The 16,987-nt window shown below is 45.5% G+C and overlaps 1 protein-coding gene across 1 annotated transcript in view; it reads right to left on the reverse strand.

Annotated features, from left to right (window-relative positions):
* Window positions 1–377: 377 nt before the first annotated feature.
* The window catches only part of LOC145409657 (substance-K receptor-like), an 80,567-nt gene continuing 63,957 nt past the window's right edge, over window positions 378–16,987 (reverse strand). The window contains exons 11-14 of the mRNA XM_080280008.1: window positions 14,919–15,028; window positions 6,269–6,499; window positions 806–883; window positions 378–458 (exon numbers count right to left, since the gene is read on the reverse strand). Coding sequence (XP_080136134.1) covers window positions 378–458; window positions 806–883; window positions 6,269–6,499; window positions 14,919–15,028 — 500 coding nt within the window. The remainder of the gene's footprint in view (window positions 459–805; window positions 884–6,268; window positions 6,500–14,918; window positions 15,029–16,987) is intronic.

Genomic DNA, 16,987 nt, shown 5'->3' on the forward strand with positions numbered 1-16,987 from the left:
ATACTTCAGTGTGGCACATTTTAATGTCTGTTGATTATCTGGGGTACAGTGAAGACTATGAATGTTTTTCAAGCGGTCACATAGTTATGTTATGGCTGTGGGGCTCGTTTAGATGGCTTTCATTGGTTTGGATTTTTGAAATGCAAAGGTTTCTGTTCACTAACAACTGCAAAAAACAAGGGATGACTGCAGGCCTAACCCTTCTTGAAGCCATCAGGCAGTTTTATTAGATTAAGATTCCCATAATGAGGCAGACCATAGTTCTGGTACAGTTGATATTTTCTGTGGACTGAAAATTAAACCAAGTGACAAACCAGCAGATTATATCCCAACAGTAGCTAAAAACTTGTAGGAAGAAATGAAATCTGAAATGTGTATTATGATCTGTAGCAGTGTGAGTCTCGGTCGTTGGTCATGACTATATGTACTTGTAGCTGATTGTTTCCTGCTGAGAGCACCTAGTAGTTATGAGATAGTGAGAGCTGTATCTTACCCTTCCAGTTCAAGGTGCTTTGTTTTTAATTCTTGCTATCCCCACATTATTTCACTCAGTGTAGGAAGGATCTATGGTCTGTTTTACCTGATGGAACTGGGCCACTTTCACAACTTGAGTACTAAGTCATAGGTGTCTGCAGTGTGATGGGCCTTAGTTATGAGTTAGGAATGAGCCTCTTTGTTTACTTATCAAATCAACATGGCTGTTAACTGAGCTAGAAATTACTGTCAGATTAGAAAAAACATTCTTCATTAGTGAATTGATTACTGAAGGCTTAACCTTATCCCATATTGAATAATCTCCACTCACCTGACAAAAATCTGGGGCTAACACAACATAGATGAAGGCCATCTCAGACAGCACAACATTGATGAAGGCAGTCTCTAGCTTCACGATATTGAAAAGTCTTCAGTAAACTGAATACAGTATAATTAACTTAAGTTATCAAGGATAAAACAAAAAGGTCTTCTTAGTCAGGTAGTTAACCTCTTGAGTATGATGCCATTTTTTATTTGCTCTTGGTATCTCCAGACAGTTCATTCAGCTTAGATGTGATCTTTAGTAATCAAGTGGTTAATGAAGGCTTTATCTCTAGTAATCAAGTGGTTAATGAAGGCTTTATCTCTAGTAATCAAGTGGTTAATGAAGGCTTTATCTCTAAAAATCAAGTGGTTAATGATGGCTTTATCTCTAGTAATCAAGTGGTTAATGAAGGCTTTATCTCTAGTAATCAAGTGGTTAATGAAGGCTTTATCTCTAGTAATCAAGTGGTTAATGATGGCTTTATCTCTAGTAATCAAGTGGTTAATGAAGGCTTTATCTCTAGTAATCAAGTAGGTAATGAAGGCTTTATGTAACCCACCCAGTTTGAAAAATGTCCCTTGAGCTGAATAGTTATCTGAAGGTATCCATCCATCCATCCATCATCCAATCCTGCACTGCCCCATGAGGAGCGTAGGAGCCCGAGGCTAGGCAGTTGGTCCCGACATTTAAGATGAGAGTGACCAGCCTCACTCATCCCTGAGTGACATTACATGAGCTATCAACCCCAATCATCCCTTGGATATAAACTTTCACCGGCTCAATCCGATTGGAGCGCAATAATTACCCACTAAACCACCAGGTGCCAAAATTTGTTATATGGTTACCACCCAGCGTAGTAAATGGTTTCCTGGTGTACAGGAAACCACTTGGCTTGTCACTCAGTGTAGAGTCACCCACAGGCAGAAGGAAGAGGAAAGAATGAAGGAAAGAAAGACTGAAGAGGGAGTGTAAAGTCACCCATAGGCAGGAGGACAAGGAAAGAATGAAGGAAAGAAAGACAGACGAGGATGGAAGGAAAGAAGGTTAAATATGAAAGGTGTCACCATAGGCTTTAATGAAGGCTTTATGTAACCCATCCAGCTTGAAAAATGTCCCTTGAGCTGACTAGTTATCTGAAGGAATCAAAATATAAAATATGAAAGGTGTCACCAGTCATTAATGAAGGCTTTATGTTATCCAGTTTGAGAAATGTCCCTTGAGCTGACTAGTTATCTGACAGTATCACAAATAAAATATAAAAGGTGTAGCCATAGTCTAAACGAGGTAGTAGCAGAGCAACCCTGGTGTGTCTGGTCAAGCAGACCCATCAACCACAGGACAGCAGTCAGCTCTGTACAGCCGTCACCTGCTGTGACCTAGTGTTCTCGTGTGGTGGACGGCACCTCTCCATAATGAGTTACTGGGAATTGTGTGTCGATTTGGTTCATAGATGGATGCCACATTTGCATTTCTCCGCATAGTTAACATGGGAACCATAGTAGGCTCCACATCACCATTATTTGGCTGTAAGAGTATGGTTACACTCCAGCAATGTAAATGATTTACCGGGTTAGAAGAAATTTGTCTTGTCAGTCAGTGTAGCCACCTAATGAAGAAATGGGCAGCACTCCATTAGGTGAGTGGATGATGGTCACCACTACCTACTACCAATACTGTAGAGGTTAAAACATACTGTAGGTACCAGTACCCAGAATTTTTAAAGATTCTCATTCTTTTCATACTCATTGTTTCTCAGCTTGTATGTATTTTCCTGAGTGAAGTTTGCAGTAATGTTACAAAGAAGATCTTGAATTTAATAAAGGGTTTAGTATGAAGAATTACGTTTACCTGGCTTCATTGTTCTGTATTGTTGTTGGAGAAAGAATGGACTTTGATGCCAGGCTGTATCAGTGGCACCACATGAAGGCGTCACTCTCCAGTATCTGTCTTTGTAGTGAATGGGTTAATGAAGTCAGTTATTACCAGAAGGTAGCATGAATTGAGCGAAAGACATCCCCTGATTGAGCGAGATAGTTTATGATTGGGACAACTCTTGTAATTTATATCCTGCAAAAGCCAGGTGATTGTATGCAGTTGAGAGTATGTACTGGGGCCTGAGAGTGTTCTTGTTGTTAGCATTAATCCTTTCATAATGGACACAACTGGTATGGTGTTTCATGCCAGCTAACACCAGATGATTATATTTAGCTGTGTGTCTTTGGAACATGAGACTGTTAATACTATAGCACAGTGATCTGCAACTGATGAATATTCCTAGACCTGTTTCAGCATAGTTAATGAACAGATGTAGTCAAATTAGAGGGAAAATCATTTACAGTGGTAACCAAGGAGACAAACTTCTGTCCCATGACTATTGCTCATCAGGTTCCACATATCCATGGCTTAGTATTTGACTTGTTGGAGTGGCCTAATTTCGTCAGATGAAAACAAACCAACTACATCTCTATAGTACCATGAGATCATGTAATTTCTGAATAGCACATCCAGTATTTTTGTTCTGACCAACAGCAGATGATTTTATTCAGCAGAAAGTGAGTTATAGGTGACAGAAGTAATAAGTATCCAGTCATTTGCTCTAGTAAAGGATTTGGTAACATTAACACCTTCAGACTGACATTATGTTTATTTATTTATTTTGCTGCCACAATGATTTTATTCAACTTAAGCTTTTTGAGCTGGATCGGTGGGCCTACACCTACTTCTGCCCACCTACTCCTACCCACACCCACTGAGATCCACCTACACCCTTCCACACCCACCCAGACATATTGACAGCTACCTACAGTCACCTGCACTCAAATGCACCCACCTTCACCCACTTACAAACACCAACACCCACATACAAGCACCTGCACCCACCCACATCCATTTATAAGTACCTACACCCACCCACACCCATTTATAAGCACCTGCACCACCCACACCCATTTAAAAGTACTTGCACCCACCCACACCCATTTATAAGCATCTGCACCCACCCACACCCACTTACATCAGCCCATACCCTCATACAATCACCCACACCCACCTATACCCTCCCATACCCACCTATACCCTCCCACACCCACCTATACCCACCCATACCCACCAAACCCTTCTGCACCCACCCACACCAACCCACACCTGCCTACACCCACCTACACATACCCAAACCCTTCTGCACCCACATATGCGTACCCATATTTACGTATACCTGCCCACACCAAGCTACACCCACCTCCACCCACTCACACATATCCACACCCGCTAAACCCACTCACACCCACGTACTGTACACTCACCCACACCCTTCCACATTCACCTACACCTACCCACGTCTACCTACATCCACCCACAACAACTTATACTCACACACACACACACACACACACACACACACACACACACACACACACACACACACACACACACACACACACACACACACACACACACACACACACACACACAAACAAACAAACAAACAAACAAACAAACAAACACACAAACACACACACACACACACACACACACACACACACACACACACACACACACACACACACACACAACTAGGTACACTGACATCTACTCAAACACACACCCACAACCACCCACACTCAAACTCTCCCACAACCACTCACTCCCACACTCCCCCAGACACCCACACCTAGTCAAACATACTGACACACACAAGTACACTCACACCCACTCAGACACACCCACACACACTCACATACATCCACACGCACTCAAACACACTGATACACATTCAAACACACTCACACGCACTCAAAGACTCCCACACCTACTCAAACAGTCCCACACGCACTCAAACATTCCCACACCTATTCAAACACTCCAACATCCTCTCAAACACACCCACACACACTCAGACACATCCACAAGCACTCAAACACTCCTACACACACTCAGACACACCCATACCAACACAAGCACATCTACACCTACTCAAGCACACTCAAGAACTCCCACACCCACTCGAACACTCCCACACCCTCGCACACTTATACAGTATCTAATTCTATCTGGTTTTAAAAATATTTCCGTAACTGATTAAAATCATGCTGAAGTGGCAAGACTTAAATAGAGTTACGTCTTGGGAGTCAAAGGGTTAAAACAATCAATTTTCACCAGGTGTTTTCCCTTAGACTACAAATCATAGTAGTTGATATTCCAACCAGGTCCCCAATTATACTGATGGGTGAACAAGGACAAGAAAGAAACCAATCATGTCCAACAGTCTGACCAGCCTAAGAATCGAACTTGAGGCTATTATTTTTTAGCTGAATGTGCTAACCCATGCATCTCTGGCTCCTCAGCAAGACAGGTGTCATTTATCACATGAAAAAAATAAGTTAACTGGATATGTTAATTACCTGACGTGTACGTGGATGTGGGTGGATGCGTGGGTGGATGCAGGTGTTTGGGTAGAAGTGGGTGTGGGTGGATGTAAGTGGATGCAGGTATGTGTGGGTAGGAGTAGGTGGGTGTATGTTGATGTAAGTGGGTGCGGGAGAAAATGGGTGTGGTGGGTAAGTGTAACAGAAGTATTCATAAATTCCTTTACACTTAAGCTGTGTATCATATCGTAATTTGTTGCTAAAACCTCCTTGAATCTGATCACGTAGGAAGTGTAGATGGGTGTATGTGGGTGGATGTAGGTGTAAGGGGTGTACGTGAGTTTGTGTGTACGAGGGGTACATAGGTGTACAGTATATTGGTGTAGGTGGGGTGTACGTAAGTTTGTATGTAGCAGGGGGTGTACATACGTGTGTATGGGTGTAGGTGGGTGTGTGTCATTAGGTATGGGAAAGAAGTGTTGATGGGTGTGGGTGGGGCGTTTTGATGTGAAATAAAATTAATGTATCAATTAGTATTTTATTAATAATCCTTTAGTGTCATAAAATTATATAAAAACGCCAAAAAAAATAATAAAACAGGGCTGTCTGCCGGTATGTACGGGGGGAGGGGGAGAGCATCAAACATTTTCGACCGAGCTAAGTTTTTCGTCAACAGGAAAACATAAGACCCCTTCCCTGAGGTTCCCGCCAACACAGAGCCATCAGCTCCATCTATTGTAAAAGTCACGAACTATGGTCCACAGCTCAGCAACAGGGTCTTATGATATCCTGTTCAAACCTCCCTCAAAATGCCGAGCTAACAGTGGTTTTAGGATACATGCAGCGCCACCTAGTGTGTTAGTCATGAACCAGGCTCTACCACTAAAGCAATGGGTACGAAGTAAAACGATGGATGACAAACAGTAGTATCAAGTTTATTGAAAAATGGGCCTCAGACAGACGTATTTATAAACATTCTTAAGTATATAATGGCCATACGATCGTTTGTTTTTAAGTTTATCCTAACTTTAAACACACTGGGTAACGTATATAAAATAGTTAATAACGTGCAAAATACAATACAGAACATATCATTTTTATTTACTTGATCTGGAGGCAAAAACTGCATGAGCGAGATAAGATCCTTTACGTATGATTGATTCGTCTTAAGCATAGTTATAAAGCTCCGTGGGGGGGTACAGGAACAGCACAACATAAGGCAGCTTCCCTGATCGAGCTTGAGTGATCGCTGATTGGTCCACGTAGGGCTGACGTCACGTTCCCGCCTGGCTGACGTCACGTTCCCGCCAGAAACTTCCCGTTCTCTCCGTGAAACCTGCAACAGAGCCATCTATTATTGAAATATGAACTAAATTACGCCGTACAGGACAGGGGGGTTATGATTTGCTATTGGACACTCGCCGAGACACCACGAAAAATATTGTCGAAGGAATAAATGGGGGAATAAATTGCTGTGGGTGTATGTAAATAGGTAAATGGGGGATGGGTATAGTAGAGTGTAGGATGGCGCACCTGTGGATGGGTGTGGGCAGGTGGGGAAAGGTATGGGTAGCTATGGAAGGGTAAGAATAGGTATGGAAGGGTGTGGATAGATTTGGAAGGGTGTGGATAGGTGTGGGTGAGTGTGGAAGGGGACAGGTAGGTGTGGATGGAGGTGGGTGGGTATGGATGGGTGAGGGTAGGTATAAAAGGGTGTAGGTAGGTGTAGACTGGTCTGGGCAGGTGTGGAAGGGTGTAGGTAAGTGTGGAGGGTGTGGGTAGGTCTGGATGGGTGGAGGTAGGTATGGAATGTTGTGGGAAGGTGTGGAAGGGTGTGGGTAGGTTTGGATGGATGTGGGTGGATATAGAAGGGTGTGGGTACGTGTGGAAGCTTGTGGGTAGGTGGGGATGGGTGGGGATAGTTTGGATGGGTATGGGTGGGTGTGGAAGGGCATGGGCAGGTGTGGATGGGTGTTGGTAGATGTGGATGGGTGTGGTTGGATATGGAAGGGTGTAGGTAGGTTTTAATGGATGTGGGCAGGTATGAGTGAGTATAAACAGATATGGATGGGTGTAGGTGAGTATGGAAGGTGTGGGTAGGCGTGGATGGAATTGGGTAGATGTGGATGGGTGTGGGTAGGTGTGGAAGAGTTTGGGTAGGCATGTATGGGTGTGAATAGGTGTGGAAGGGTGTGGATAGGTGTGTGTGTGTGTGTGTGTGTGTGTGTGTGTGTGTGTGTGTGTGTGAAGGTGTACACGGGTGTGGGTAGATGTGCATGGGTGTTGGTGGGTATGGGAGAGTGTGGGTATATGTGGAAGATGTGGATATGTGTGGATGGGTGTGCATAGGTGTGGAAGGGTGTGGGTAGGTATGGATGGGTGTGCGTAGGTGTGGAATGTGATGGGTAGGTGTGGAAAGGTGTGGGCAGATGTGAATGGGTTTAGATAGGTGTGGATGGGTGAGGATAGGTATGGGAAGGTGTGGGTAGGTGTGGAAGGTTGTGATTAGGTGTAGAAGGGTGTGGGTAAGTATGCATGGGTGTGGGTGGGTATGGAAGGATGTGGGTAGGAGTGAAAGACTGTGATGAACTGTGCTTGGGTGTGGGTAGATCTGGAGGTGTGTGGGCAGGTATGGATGGGTGTGGGTGGGTATGGAAGGGCGTAGGTACTTTTGGAAGATTGTGGTTAGATGTGGATGGGTGTGGGTAGGTGTGGATTGGTGTGTGTAGATGTGGAAGTGTGGAGGTAGGTGTAGATGGGTGTGGGTTAGGTATGGATGGGTGTGGATAGGTGTGAAAGGATGTGAATAGGTGTGGAAGGATGTGGATGAGTGTGTGTGGATGTCAAAAGGTGTCGGTAGGGGTGGATGGGTGTGGGTGGATGTGGAGGGGTGTAGGCAGGTGTGGAAGGTGTTGGGTAGGTAGGTGTGGAACGGTGTGGATAGGTGTGGGTGGGTGTGGATAGGTGTGTGTGTGTGTGTGTTTGTAGGTGTACAAGGGTGTGGGTAGGTGGGCATAGGTGTGGGCAGGTATGGAATAGTGAGGGTATGTGTGGAAGATTGTGGATAGGTGTGCCATGGTGTGGGTAGGTATGGATAGGTGTGGGTAGGTGTGCAAGGGGATGGGTAGGTGTGGATGGGTGTGGGTAGATGTGGAGGGGTGTAGGCAGGTGTGAATGGGTGGAGGTAGGTATGGAAAGGTGTGGACAGGCGTAGATAGGTGAGGGTAGGTATGGAAGGATGTGGGTAGGTGTGGAAGGTTGTGGATAGGTAGGGAAGGGTGTGGGTAAGTGTGGATGAGTGTGGGTGGCTATGGAACGGTGTGGGTACGTGGGGAAGACTGTGACTAGCTGTGCATGGGAGTGGGTAGGTCTGGAGGTGTGTGGGCAGGTTTGGATGGGTGTGGGTGGGTATGGAACGGCGTAGGTACTTGTGGAAGATTGTGGTTAGGTGTGGATGGGTGTGTGTAGATGTGGAAGTGTGGGAGCAGGCGTGGATGGGTGTCGGTTAGGTATGGATGGGTGTGGATAGGTGTGAGAGGATGTGAATAGGTGTGGAAGGATGTGGATGGGTATGTGCAGGTTCGGAAGGGTGTCGGTAGGTGTGGATGGATGTGGGTAAATGTGGAGGAGTGTAGGCATGTGTGGAAGGTTGTGGGAAAGTAGATGTGGAAGGGTGTGGGTAGGTGTGGAAGGATGTGGGTAGGTGTGCATGGATGTGGGTGGGTATGGAAGAGTGTGGATACGTGTAGAAGATTGTGGTTAGGTGTGGATAAGTGTGGGTAGGTGTGGATGGGTGTGTCGTGTGGAAGGGTATGGGTAGGTCTGGAAGGATGTGGGTAGGTGTGGAAGGATGTGGGTACGTGTACATGCGTGTGGGTGGGTATGGAAGAGTGTGGGTACGTGTAGAAGATTGTGGGTAAGTGTGGATAGGTGTGGGTAGTGTGGATGGGTGTGGATGGGTATGTGGTGTGGAAGGGTGTGGGTAAGGGTGGATGGGTGTGGGTAGGCATGGTTGGGTGTGGATAGGTGTGGAAAGGGATGGGAAGGTGTGGATGGGTGTGGGTATATGTGAAAGGGTGTGGACAGGTGTGGATGGGTGGGGGTAGATGTGGAAGGTTGTGGGTAGGTGTGGAAAGGTGTGGGTAATTGGGGATGGATCTGGGTAGGTGTGCATGTGTGTGGATGGGTATGGAATTGTGTGGGTAGATGTGGAAGATGTGGTTATGAGTCGATGGGTGTAGGTGGGTATGAAAGGGTGTGGGCAGGTGTGGATGGGTGTGAGTAGGTGTCGAAGGTTATGGGACGGTGTAGTGTAGCAGGATGTGGGTGGGTGTGGATGGGTGTGGGTAGGTTTAGGTGGGAGAGGGTAGGTGTGGAAGGGTGTGGATAGGTGTGGAATGGTTTGGGTAGGTGTGGATGGGTGAGGGTAGGTCTGGAAGGAGATGGGTAGGTGTGGAAGCGGATAGGTAGATGTGGATGGGTGTGGGTAGATCTGGAGAGATGTGGGCAGTTGTGGATGGGTTGGGGTAGGTGTGGATGGGTATAGGTAGGTGTGGATGGGTATAGGTAGATGTGGATGGGTGAGGGTAGGTCTGGATTGGTGTGGATAGGGTTGGAAGGGTGTGGGTGGGTGTGGATTGGTGTGGATAGGTGTGGAAGGGTGTAGGTAGGTGTGGATTGGTGTGGGTGGGTATGGATGGGTGTGGGTAGGTGTGGATGGGTGAGGGTAGGTGTGGAAGGATGTGGGTAGGTGTGGATGGGTGTGGATAGGTGTGGAAATGTATGAGTAGGTCTGAAAGTGTGTGGATAGGTTTAGAAAAGTGTGGATAGATGTAGAAGGTTTTGGGTAGATCTGGATGGGTGTGTGTAGGTGTGGAAGGTTGTAGGCAGGTGTGGATGGATGTGGAAAGGTGTGGGCAGGTGTCGACGGGTGTAGCTATTTATGGAAGGGTGTGGGTAGGTGTCGACGGGCGTAGCTATTTATGGAAGGGTGTGGGCAGGTATGGATGGGTGTGAGTAGGTGTGGATGGGTGTGGGTAGGTGTGAATGGGTGTAGAAGGGTGCGGGCAGGTATGGATGGGTGTGGTTAGGTTTGGATGGATGTGGGTAGATGTAGATGGGTGGAAGTGGGTGCTCGTGGGTGTAGATGGGTTTACACGTGTGTGGGTGGATGTATATGGGCGGAAGTGGGTATTAGTGGGTGTGGGTGGGTTTACATAGGTGTGGGTGAATGTAGATGGATGGAAGTGGGTGTGGGTGAGTTTACATGGGTATGGGTGGATGTAGATGGGTGGAAATGGGTGTAGGTGGGTTTACATGGGTGTGGGTAGATGTAGATGGGTGGAAGTGGGTGTAGGTGCGTGTAGGTGGTTATGAGTAATTGCAGGTGGATATAAGTGAGTATAAGTGGTTGTGGGTGGGTGTAGATGGGTATGACTGTGTGTATGACTGATTCCGCTCCTATATGTATGCTTAAACACAAGACTGTCTATCCACACTCACCTACATAGGCACGACTATCTATCCACACTCACTTACACAGGCACACCCACTTACATAGGTGCGAGTGTCTATCCACACCCACTCACATGGGCACGACTGTCTATCCACACCCACTCACATGGGCACGACTGTCTATCCACACCCATTTACATAGGCAAGACTCTCTATCCACACCCACTTACTGTACATACGCACCAACATTAACTCTAGTATGCATGTATAATTTAAGTACAGTGTATATGTAGCAATAAAACTCCGAACATTGAAATTTTTTAATAACGCAACTTCGCGCATTCTCAATCAACCATTTCGGGTCCAACAGCTGACATACTGAGTTTGATCTAGATTAATGTCCTCTGAGGAGGTTATTTTGGTCGCCCCCTTCAGCGTCAGGTAGTGAAATGTGGCGGGTTTTGAGCGTAGCGTTTTACAAGCTCTTGCTCCTGGATGACGCCGCATCCATTCTCGAAAAATTGACCTTCAGGAGTTTATATCTCTACTCAGTAGCAATCCCTCTTCCCAGGACACACCCTCAAGCTCCCTTACATATTCCAGCACTTTAACCTTCCATCTCGTTCTGTCATCCTCTCTTTCTCCCTCAGTCACCTCCTTTTCGTACACTCACAGTAAATATCCCACGTTCCATTTTGCATTTGGTATCTCCATTTCTTCCCAACCACCCCACCCTCATAAATCCATCTAAACCTATTTAAACATACCCACATTCACCTACACCCATCCAGATCCACATGCAAATGCTCAAACCTACAGACACCCCTCCATAACCACCTACATCGATTCATGCCCACCTACATCCAACCTCTGCCAAAAACACCTGCCCACACCTGGCTACACCCACCCACATCCACTAACGCCCTCCCATACCCACATCTACCGACAAACACCTCCACGTCCCCCAACACCTACCCACACCTAGCCACATCCACCTACATCCAACCAAACCACATTTCACCCACCCATACCCACGTACACCGACTTACATCCAGCCACACTCACTTAAACCAAAACTGCGAGTGTTTTCGGGTGTGACTGAGTGTGCGTTGCCATGGAGACCAACAGCAGCGACGACCCAGTCATCCTCTCTCCTCTGTGGCCAACATAAAAATGATGATATTTCCATTATTTTATCTTTCTGGACTGTTTCTTTGGTACAGGTGGGTGGGTATATGGATATTACAATACTTACATCACTTATAGTATGCCTTTGTAGCCAATAAATATTATTTAAGCCAAAATAAAGAGCTTCACAGAGTTACCAAGTAAATTAAGGATATTATCCTCCTGCCCCGATCGTAAATCATAGAAGTAACTAAGGCTCCTAGTTCAGAGTGAGCTTGGAGTTCACGGAGTTTAATTATTTGTAAGAAGGCAAGTACTTATGCAACTACCCTTAATTTTTTGATCGCTCATGTTATAATAATTATATAAATTCGTAAATGCCCAGCACACTGAGATCTGGGAACTGTGTAGTGTTGTGAGACCTCGAGGTTTCGGACGAACTTAAAAACGACTTTGGTCGAGCTGCTTCAATGAGTCAACTCGACGAGGTCAGATAACCTCCGTGTTTCAACTACACTCTTTTATGACTTTATTTTCAATAACACAGCCACAACAGCACATCAGGAGGGTTAATTACCATATATTATCAGCGATAAATACCTCAAGCAGTGCTAAAAAACAGCCACAGGTCTGGATTTTGCTGCTGAAATTATGAAAGTAGAATTAGCAGTCTTTGGCATCCTTGTTGGGCCAGGAAGACACACGCACACAGAAATTACCAGAGTGATATCTTTGCGATTATTTTCCTTTAAGAGATCATTTTGTCCTATTCCTTGAATACGCAAAGAGCCCATTCTATACCACCTTCAGGCGGAATACCAGCCTCCAAAATTACCTAATAATGATACCAGAGACAGCCAGAAAATGTCCTTCAGCGAATTATTTACTTGCAAGGGTTTCTCTTCTTAGTATCACAACCTGACACACATACCAACAACTCCCTCAAAATGACGTCAGAATTAAAATGATATTACCTTAGCGCCGTTCATCCATTTTGTAATATTATTATCAACTTATGTGACTAAAAAACATAGTAATTTGTGTATAGTTATGTAGTGCAGTTCAACCAGACATCAGGTGTACATTAGGACCACATTTCCTGACGTGACTGATTAAGTTCCAACAAAATATGACGTAATATTCATAAAATTTCTCGACCTTTACCTGTGTACAGAAGCCTTTTGTTTTCACTCGTATATCACCCAAACATTTCACAACCAATCCAGGGTGAATATTTAGCTGGAAATACGTCCATACAGACCGATTTCTGATACCGATTCACTTCTATAGATGAATATTTATCGTAAGAAATGGTTAAGATCATTTACGAATACGGCCCTACATCCCTCACACCCTCGCATCACCCCACACAATTACCAGATCACAGGCTGTCTCAGGAAATTGCATGTCATGAATTCAGTCAACCGAAAAACAAGAATATCTCACAGAATGGTTTTAGATTATGACCGCTAAGACAGCACGGACGAAATATGTCAGAGAAACCAGCGGTTTTTAATATATCTGTTTAATCTCGAACCGAAATCAGAGATCAAGGGTACTTTTACACTTGGTAATATTTGTAAGCACATCATTTTAGCTTTAAATAACGTTATTCAACCATACAGACAATAAATAAGTATTGTCGGTATTGTAATATCGGTACAGCCACCCGTCTGCACCAAAGAAACAGACCTAAACGATAAAATAGTGAAAATATCGTCATTTTTATGTCGGCCACCGTGACGAGAGGTGGCTGGGAGGTGGCTCGTGTAAGCGGGGAAACAAATGGTCTCCATGGCAACGCAGACGCTGGACTGTATTATTGTTATACCTTTTCTATACTAATTTATTCTGCATATAATCCTTCAGTATCTACTTGTATGATACTGATACAAATTATTTCGGGATCAAAACAATATTAATGTCATAGACGAGAACACTAAGCTGAAATACGAGAAATATATCGCTAAGGAAGAGGTGCGAGGGAAGAGGGTGGGTGTGAGTGTACGTGGGTGTGGGTAGGTGTAGAGGTTTTTAAGTGGGTGTTGGGTGGTATAGGTAAGAGTGGGTGGGTGTAGGTGGATATAGTTTGACTTGAGAGGTTATGCAGTGAATGGGTGAAGTTAACTGTGAATGAATTCAGTTGGGTGTTGGTATGAGGAGGTCAGTGTAGGTAACTGTGAGTGGGTGTAGGTAGGCTTTGCTAAATCCGAGTGGCTGTGGTGTTGGGTGGATGTTTGTGGATGGATGGATGTGGTTGTTGGTGGATGTATGTGGGTGTACAGTATGTAGGCATGGATGAATGTTGGTGCTTGTATATGTGAGTAGGTGAGTGTAAATGGATGTATGTGGGAACGGGTAGACTTATGTGGGTATGTATGGATGTATGTGGGTGTGGATGGATATAGGTGGGTGTGGGTGGATGTGGACGGCAGTGGTGTAGATATGGAGGGTACACGGCCCCTCAGTCAGATCCTTGCCGCCCCCCCATTGGTCAACCATTTAAACTTCGCTTTATTTATAATGTGCATAGTCTATAGCTATTCCTCTCCCCCCCCCCCACCGCCGAGATGAGGGTCTGGCTACTCCTTCTCCCTCCATCCCTCCATTTATCAAGACCTGGCTACGCCACTGGTGGATGGATGTGACTTGGTGATGATCAATGTGAGTGGGTGTGTGTAGATGAAGATGGGTGGGTAGGTGATGGGTGGGTAGGTAAAGATGGGTGGGTAGATCATGGGTGGGTAGATGAAGATGGGTGGGAAGGTGATGGTAGGTGATGGGTGGGTAGGTGATGGATGTGTAGGTGTTGGGTGGGTAGATAAAGATGGATGGGTAGGTGATGGGTGGGAAGGTGATGGTAGGTGATGGGTGGGTAGGTGTTGGGTGGGTTGAAGATGGGTGTATGCATAGGCATGGCTATCTATCCAAATCCACCAACATTTTACGCCCACAAGCATGACTTTCTATCCACTCTTACTTCCTGTGTATCAATGTCCCTCCACATCCACCTACATGAAATGCTGAGTTTATATGTATATAGAGTACTGTACGCTGTAGTACGTATGTATGTATGTATGTATTGTATGTATGTATGTATGTATGTATGTATGTATGTATGTATTGTATGTATGTATGTATGTATATATAAAAAACAGTGCTACCAAACATACCTTATTAACGAAGTTGTATACAGCCAAGCCATCGGATCCAGTGTCGGGTATTTGGGTACAGGTGATGACTGATGTCCTCTGTTGGGGTGCCGTGGCCGCCACCTGAGACGCTGGTAAGAGAACGTGAGCATAAATATTAGCAAGTATTACCTCGTCTGACGAAGTGGCAGAGCCGGGGAGGGGGGCTGGGGACCCCCCAAACCAGACCCTTGGCCCCCTCCCTACTCTCCACTTTTGACATTTATGTTAACTTAATGTTTAAAGATTGATTGACATTCCCCCCCCCCCCAGATTTCCATATGGCCCCACCTTGGCCCACCCAGGATAGGACATGGCCTCAAATTGGCCCCCCCAGCTTAGGACATGGCCCCCCCCTCCCCCCCCAGATTAGGACATGGCCACACCCTGGTCCCCCCAGATTAGGACCTGGCCACATCTTGGCTCAGGACATGGCCCCAAATTGGCCACCCCAGATTAGGACATGGCCACACCCTGGCCCCCCCAGATTAGGACTTGGCCCCATTAGTGGCCTGCTACGCCACTAGTCTGACGCTGCATACTATCAGCAGAGGTCTCGGGTAAACGACTTCTAAAAGACTTTATCCCTACTCAGCAACGACACCTCTTCCCACTGCACACTTCCTCCTTCTCTTGAATTATCGCTCATCTTATCTGTCCAACTCGTTTTCGTTCTTCGTTTCTTCCTCCCCAACAACCTCATGTCACCACACTCCCAGTCAGTCTATCACTATGCATCTTACCCTTGGATTCCCTCTCCTTCTCCTCACAACCGCTACAGACTTAAAAACACACCTACCCTCACAAACACCGAACTTCACCCACCCATACTCACCTACACCCAGCCATTCACACCTTCACCCAGCCATTCACACCAGTTACTACCAACACAAACCCTAACACCTATGCACCCCACACCCAACTACACCTATCCACACACACATACATCTACCGTAATCAATCTACAACTGCTGCACGCATCTACGCACAACTACACCCAGCCAAGACCATTTACACCTACTTACACCCGTCCACACCGACCTACATTCATCCACGTCCACCTACTACCACGGACACTCACCCACACACACATCTACACCCATCAACGCCCATCCCAGTACACTTACACCCACTCACACCCATATATCCCTACCCACACCGAAGTACACCCATCAACTCCCATCTACACCTGCCCATACCCACACACTCATAAAACAGCAAATATTTTTGATATGCGAGTTGAGTTTGCGTTGCCATGGAAACCAATCGTTTTCCCGCCAGCGTCGGCCATGTCCCTGTCATCCTCCCTCCTCGGTGGCCAACATAAAAATGATGATATTTCCATTATTTTATCTTTCTGGACTATTTCTTTGGTACAGATGGGTGGGTATATGGATATTACAATACTTACATCACTTATATTTTGCCTTTGTAGCCAATAAAGATTATTTAAGCCAAAATAAAGAGCTGCACAGAGTTACCAAGTAAACTAAGAATATTATCCTCCTGCCCTGATAGTAAATCATAGAAATAACTAACGCTCCTAGTTCAGAGTGAGCTTAGAGTTCACGGAGTTTAAATGTTTGTAAGAACGCAAATACTTATGCAACTACCCTTAATTTTATGATCGCTCATGTTATAATGATTATATAAATTCGTAAATGCCCAGCACACTGAGATCTGGGAACTGTGCAATGCTGTGAGACCTCGAGGTGTCGGAAGAATGCAAAAAACGCCTTTGGTCGAGCTGTTTCATTGCTTCAACTCGACGAGGTCAGATAACCTCCGTGTTTCAACTACACTTTTATATGACTTTATTTTCACTAACACAGCCACAACAGCACATCAGGAGGGTTAATTACCATATATTATCAGCGATAAATACCTCAAGCAGTGCTAAAAAACAGCCACAGGTCTAGATTTTGCTGCTGAAATTATGAAAGTAGAATTGGCAGTCTTTGGCATCCATGTTGGGCCAGGGAGACACACGCACACAGAAATTACGAGAGTGATATCTTTGCGATTATTTTTCTTTAAGAGATCATTTTGTC

Source organism: Coenobita brevimanus, chromosome 82 (genome assembly GCF_032717465.1).
Source record: "Coenobita brevimanus isolate Jiangsu-jjx chromosome 82, ASM3271746v2, whole genome shotgun sequence".
NCBI classification, from domain to species: domain Eukaryota; kingdom Metazoa; phylum Arthropoda; class Malacostraca; order Decapoda; family Coenobitidae; genus Coenobita; species Coenobita brevimanus.